Source organism: Castanea sativa, chromosome 7 (assembly GCF_040712315.1).
Source record: "Castanea sativa cultivar Marrone di Chiusa Pesio chromosome 7, ASM4071231v1".
NCBI classification, from domain to species: domain Eukaryota; kingdom Viridiplantae; phylum Streptophyta; class Magnoliopsida; order Fagales; family Fagaceae; genus Castanea; species Castanea sativa.
The window spans coordinates 44,322,171-44,329,585 of record NC_134019.1 but is presented as its reverse complement, the minus strand read 5'-3'; the positions used below and the strand labels follow the sequence as shown (position 1 = coordinate 44,329,585).

Genomic DNA, 7,415 nt, shown 5'->3' with positions numbered 1-7,415 from the left:
CACGAGATTGCCCACTTCGTCCATCGACAACTTTGAGCAGTTAAGTAATGCTTTCCTACGCCATTTTGTCGGGGGGCAACGCCCCAAGAGACCAGCGGATCACCTACTCACTATTAAGCAAGGAGAGAGGGAGACCTTGCGGTCGTACGTAAAACGCTTCACTCGAGAGACCCTAGAGGTGGACGACACGGACGATAAGGTCCAGCTGACGACATTTAAAGCGGGGCTTAAGTCCAGAGAATTCATCGTATCACTAGCAAAGAATCCGCCCCAGACAATGGCGAAGATGCTGTTGAAAGCCCAAAAGTACATGAATGCCGAGGACGCGCTGGCGGCCATTGTAGACGAGGAAAAGCCGAAGAAGGAAGGGAGGAAGGAAGACGAACGCAGGGGACAAAAGAGAGAGCGCCCAAGCCGCCAAGGAGGTGACATTGACAAACGAAGGGATGAGAAAGCTCCACGACCGGTAAAATTCACACCTCTAATTATGCCTATTGACAAGATTTTGACGCAGATCCAGGATCAACACCACCTAAAATGGCCGAGACCCTTGCACTCGTCACCAAGCGTGCGTGACAAAAACAAATACTGCCGGTTCCACAAGGATCACGGCCATTACACGGAGGATTGCCAAGACCTGAAAGGACAAATAGAAGAATTGATACGAAAAGGAAAGCTTCAGAAGTACGTAAAAAATGGGGACTCCAGCAGGTTCAGGGAGGGCGACATGAGCCAACGCGAGTCCTCGTCCAAGAATAAGATTTGCCCATCTCAACCACAACAAGATGTGATCGGGGAGATAAGCACAATCGCAGGGGAAACCTTCATGGGGGGATCATACAAGTCACTCAAGAAAGCATGCCAGAGGCAAGTAAACAGTGTCCATATGGAACCCCTATTGAAGCAAAGACGGACGAACCAGGATATATTCTTCAGCGAAGAGGACGCAAGGGGAGTAAGGCAGCCTCATAACGACCCTCTGGTGATAGCACTCATAATCGAAGGGTTCAACACTAAGAGGATCCTCGTCGACAACGGTAGCTCCGCAGACATCATGTACTTATCGGCCTTCCAACAGTTGAAACTAGGTCCTGGTAGATTGCGCCCGTTCGAGTCCCCCCTCGTCAGATTTAGCGGTGACAGAGTATATCCCAAGGGTATTGTGACGATAAAAGTCACAATAGGCGCCTACCTAAAGCAGCAGACCCGTCATCTGGACTTCCTAGTGGTAGATTGCCCCTCCTCATATAATGTGATCATTGGGAGACCCACGCTCAATAGGTGGAAAGCAGCAATGTCCACCTACTACCTAAAGATAAAATTCCCAACCGAAGACGGAGTCGGCGAGGTAAAAGGAGACCAAGTTTTGGCCAGAGAATGTTACTAGGCCGTGTTGGCTGCAGGAGAAAACCACACATGGACGATCGAGGGAGAAAAAGGAGACAACATGGAAGCCCTGGAAACGGTAGAACTCGTCGAGGGGGAAAACACAAAGGTGACGAGGATAGGTACGACCATGAGCCCCGAGGTAAGAAATAAACTCGTCCATTTCCTTAAGAGAAATTTGGACATATTTGCATGGAGTCACGAGGATATGCCAGGTATACCACGCCAAGTAATCCAGCACGAGTTGAAGACAGACCCCGAGAAAAAACTCGTCCAACAAAAACGACGGGTCTTTGCCCCCAAACGAAACCGAGCAATCACGGAAGAAGTTAACAGGTTGTTGCAGGCGGACTTCATCCGAGAGGTTTACTATCCCGAATGGCTGGCCAACGTCGTGCTGGTGAAAAAAGCAAATGGAAAGTGGAGAATGTGCGTGGACTTTACGGACCTGAACAAGGCCTGCCCGAAGGATAGTTTTCCCGTGCCGAGGATAGATCAATTGGTAGATTCTACGGCTGGACATAAATTACTAACATTTATGGATGCATTTTCAGGATACAACCAGATAAAAATGGCTAAGGAAGATCAGGAAAAAACTACTTTCATCACAAGCCAAGGACTCTACTGCTACAAGGTAATGTCCTTCGGACTGAAGAACGCAGGAGCAACATACCAAAGACTGGTAAATAAGATGTTCAGCAAACAAATTGGTAGAAATATGGAGGTATATGTGGACGATATGCTCGTCAAGAGCAAAGAAGAGTTGACTCACCTGGACGACCTGGGAGAGACATTTGATACCCTCCGAAAGTACCAGATGAAGCTGAATCCTAGTAAGTGTGTGTTCGGGGTGGCTTTAGGAAAGTTCTTAGGATTCATGGTATCCCAAAGGGGAATAGAAGCAAATCCGGAGAAGGTGCAAGCAATACTCAGCATGGCGTCACCCAAGACCGTTAAAGAAGTCCAAAAGCTCACGGGAAGGATAGCTGCACTCAATAGGTTCGTCTCTAAAGCAACGGACAAATGTCTCCCATTTTTCAAAACATTGAAACAAGCTTTCTCCTGGACTGACGAATGTGAGGCAGCCTTTCAAGAGCTCAAGCGTTACCTCGGTAGCCCGCCCATCTTGAGTCCCTCAAAAACAGGGGAAAACCTTTATTTATACCTAGCAGCATCAGCCACGGCCGTCAGTGTGGCCTTAATTCGAGAGGAAGATAAGAAGCAGCTTCCAGTTTACTATGTCAGTCAAGCCTTCCAGGGAGCAGAGGCCAGGTATCCCAGGATTGAGAAAATCGTTTTCGCCCTAATAGTGGCTTCACGAAAGCTACGACCGTACTTCGAAGCACACCCTATCCTTGTAATGACGGACCAACCTATCAGAAAATTCATGAACAAGCCTGAAGTAGCTGGGAGAATGGTCCAATGGGCAATCGAACTCAACCAGTTCGACATCGAATACCATCCCAGAACGGCCATCAAGGCGCAAGCTCTAGCAGACTTCATCGCTGAGTTCACACTTCCAGAAGATGACGACGGCAAAGACGAGGTGGAACAGTGGACGATTCAGGCTGACAAATCGTCAGCCCAAAAGAAGGGAGGAGTAGGGGTCATTATAAACACCCCCAATGGAGAAAAACTCCAATATGGAGTCCAATTAAAATTCCCGGCAACCAACAACGAGGCTGAGTACGAAGGCATACTGACGGGACTAAGACTTGGCAAAGCCCTTGGGATTAAGAACCTGCTTATTCAGAGTGACTCGAAGCTGGCAATAGGGCAGATCAGGGAAGAGTATGAGGCGAAAGAAGAGAGGATGCAGAAGTACCTCAAGCTGATTAAACATTTAGCCCGTGGGTTCGATAAGTTGGATTTCGTCCGGATCCCGAGAAACTAGAATGCGGCGGCAAATGAGGTCACCAAAATGGCCTCGTCTGAAGAAGAACCAACGAACAATGAAATTCTCATGGAGATTCAAAAATACCCCAGAATCGAAGAAGTCCCAGTATTCTCCATCCAGAGCATAAGTGGTTGGATGGCACCGATCGTCTCATACCTTCAAGACGGTCATCTCCCTCGTGACTCAATGGAAGCCAGAAAGATTAAAGCAAGAGCGGCCAGATTTACAATTTTGAATGATACCTTATACAAAAGAGGGTTCTCCCTGCCTTATCTGAAGTGTATCGACGAGGAAGAAGCCAAGTACGTCCTTCACGAAGTCCACGAAGGGATTTGCGGAGACCACGCCGGGCCTAGATTCCTGGTAAGCAAAGTTGTTAGAGCAGGATATTTCTGGCCGACTATGCAGGCAGACGCTACGGAGCTCGTTAAGAGGTGCGATAAGTGCCAGAGGTTCGGGAATGTCCAGAGGCTGCCAGCGGAAAAGATGACGACGATTACCTCCCCGTGGCCATTCGCACGATGGGGGATTGATATCGTCGACCCATTACCCCAAGGAAAAGGACAGGTAAGGTTCTTGCTCGTCGCTATCGACTACTTCACTAAATGGGTCGAAGCCGAAGCAATAGCAACGATCACAGAGGTGAGAATCCGTAGCTTCATGTGGAGAAATATAATTTGCAGATTCGGGATTCCACGAACGATTATTTCAGATAATGGCCGACAGTTCGACAGCCAGGGATTTAGAGACTTTTGCTCAGGGCTAGGTATCAGGAATAAGTTCTCGTCACCTGGACACCCGCAGTCAAACGGGCAAACGGAAGTAACTAATCGAACACTGCTCAGAATCATCAAAGCCCGGCTAGACGAGGCCAAGGGCGCGTGGCCGGAAGAATTGCCCAATGCCTTATGGGCCTACTAAACAACAGCAAGAACTCCAACGGGAGAGAAGCCTTTCAGGCTCACTTATGGCACTGAGGCAGTAATCCCAGTCGAGGTGGGTATGGCCAGCACCAGGCGAGAGATATTCCGCGAGGAGAACAATGATGACCAACTTCGAATCAATCTGGATTGCTTAGACGAAGTAAGAGACAAGGCCTCGAACATGACAATGAAGTACGAACAGAAGATGACTGAATACTATAACAAAAGGGTCAAGCTCAGAAGACTAGGAATTGGCGACCTCGTCCTACGCAAAGTCACTACTGCAACTAAAAACTCCGTCTACGGGAAGCTCGGTCCCACATGGGAAGGACCTTACAGAGTCGTGCACTACTCCCGGCAAGGCAGCTATCATTTGGAGACCCTAGACGGACAAAAGCTCCCGCGACCCTAGAACATAGAACACTTGAAGAAGTACCACCAACAGATGTAACCCAAGAATGTATCGATTCCTCAAAATTAATGAAATAATGGTTCAAATAATGTGTTCATACAGGTACCGTCAGTAGAAAATCCCGGAGACCCGCTATCGACAAAACAAAAAAAAAAGCCTAAGTAATAAGATTCCGCATGGACGGATGTACATTACTGACGAAGGCAAAAACAAAAAAAGCCTAAGTGATAAGATTCCGCATGGACGGATGTACATTACTGACGAAGGCAAAAAAAAAAAAAAAAAAGCCTAAGTAATAAAATTCCGCATGGACGGATGTACATTACTGACGAAGGCAAAAAAAAAAAAAAAGCCTAAGTAATAAGATTCCACATGGACAGATGTACATTACTGACGAAGGCAAAAAAAAAAAAAAAAAACGCCTAAGTAATAAGATTCCGCATGGACGGATGTACATTACTGATAAAGGCAAAAACAAAAAGAGCCTAAGTAAAGGAAATGCTTAAGTAATAACGTTCCGACCAGATGAACGTACACTGCTGACGAACACGAAGAAATTGACATACAGAAAACATGTGTAAGTAGATGCGATATGATAAAAGCCTAAAAACCAAAGGCCATTGTTTATACATAAAAAAAAAAACCCATAAACACTGGGCTAAAAATACACAAAAATTTAAGATGTTCTGGAATGAGGCACCATAAAAAAAATAAAAAACCAAAAAGAAATCAGATATTTGCAAAAAAGAAAAAGAAGAAGGAAGAAGAAAAAAAGCTTACCTCAAAGAAGAGAAGCGAGAAGCCCAGCAACCAAGCAAACACCAACTCGGAAAGAAGTGAAGAAATATACGAAGAGGGTGCTCAGAGGGGATGAACTGAAGTTTGAAAGAAAATGAAAGGTAAAGTAGAAAGAGAGGAGTTTAAAAACCAAATGGAGGTGAAATCGAAAATCGGCGGGAAACCCAAGGGTCAAGCAATAAGGACATAATCCTTCTCCAACCACATCACGCCACGTGGCCACAACCCACGCAACGCCGCCACCACGCATTCAATGCGGCAAGGAATCCCAAAGGTCAAAAAAAAAAACTGTTCGTCTTCCACGATCGTCACTGACGACCATGAAACCCGGGGGGCATCTAATGGGACTGACGAAGTTAAGCATCGACAAGGTAGCCTTTACGGACGAACCTGACCAGTTATCCGCGTCATTAGAGAAAGAGTTAATGCCATTCAATACTGCCAATAAAACCTCAACTGTTACAAGACCAGCTGGACGAACCGGTGGAAATGCATTAAAACCCATTAATCCACCAGATACGTTATCAGGGGAATCATTAACACCCCAACGGCTATAATCCCCAAGGATATATAAAATCCTCACAACACCGATACAACGTAGACACGGCATCACAACCTAAACTAATTTATTCTTGATATTTTGACTATTGCCTTCTTTCATACTGACTTTGCCATCGGAGGCGTTGTGACAGGCACCACACCGGTGACCATTCGAATAAGTTCTTGCTCCTATAGGTTTGTCAAAGTACTACCAAGAACTATCTGGACGAATTCTAGAAAAACCGACGAGATACTGCTTCATCAATATTATTATTGACTTAGTGTACTGTGACATAGTGGTTACTGGTTAGTTCTCAATAGAAAGAAGGGTCGCTTTCTTTTAACACGTGGCATTAGAAATGCATGTTGATTGATGGCGACGACCGTCATCAAGATTCAAAATAAACACAAGGCGACACAAACACATACGTAATAACACAGCACTACACACCAAACAGTACACAGAGACAAACAAATACTTGTTTTTCCGTGACGATTGCTCTCTTTCATTCTTATCTTTCCTTTTGGTTTTTGCTACTGCTTCTATTGGTCTCGTGCCAAACCCAGGTGGGTTTTTGTCGGCCACCACTTTAGCTACAGGCCAAAAAAAAAAAAAACCTAAAATATATATAAACCTCGTGCTCTGTAGTCTCTGCTGCACAAACAAACTCTCTCTTTCTCTCTCTCTGGAAAAAGCAAAACTCTCCGTACTTAATTCACGCTTGATAGTGACGTTATTACAAGGTGACGACACATGAAGAAGGTGACGGAAGTTCACTTACATATTGAATGCACGTCAAGAAACTGACGACAATACGCTGTCCGTCAACTACTGTCATTAACACCTCTTTAGCCTTCATAGCCATGCCCCCTACGCAGCAACGTTAGGGTGACGGATCACGTGGACGAGTCAGGGGTGACGACCTGGTAAGGTCCGGCGATGTCCTTGGCTGAAGGACCACGTTGTCGTACGTAAGCCGACGACAAGATAGGAGTTACGCGTGGGCCGACGACCTTGGCAGTGAAGGCCGAAGGAATAATCCAACTTTCATTTTTAGCCTATCCGGACCTCTCGCTTATGTGAATATAAGGAAAGTCCTCGCGCTACGCGTTCGACTTAGTTAAGGTGATTCCTATAAGGAAAGGGCTCAATACAATAGGCAAAGATCCGCGAATTACTCTTTTAAAAAGGAAAGTACATCTTCACCTGGGCGCAAATTTCGGCCACACACCACTATATATACCCCAAGACCCTCATGACCCAAAGGTACGCACAATTACCTCAACTCTGGCACTCTAGGGTTGTTTAAAAGATTCTAACTTGATCGTCGGAGGGTCTTTGGCCGGCACCACACCGGTGCTCTCTGTCGATCACCTACTTTTTTCCTTCGCAGGTATTGCTTCAAATCGGGAGAGTACTAGCAGCTTACTGTTGATCTTTTAGGCATCATCAACGCTC

At 46.0% G+C, this 7,415-nt stretch overlaps 1 protein-coding gene across 1 annotated transcript; it reads left to right on the top strand.

The window, feature by feature from the left end:
* Window positions 1-277: 277 nt before the first annotated feature.
* LOC142644536 (uncharacterized) lies at window positions 278-1,387 on the top strand. The gene has a single exon (XM_075819124.1). It carries the CDS (start codon window positions 278-280, stop codon window positions 1,385-1,387), a length of 1,110 nt encoding a protein of 369 aa, XP_075675239.1.
* The last annotated feature ends 6,028 nt before the right edge of the window (window positions 1,388-7,415 follow it).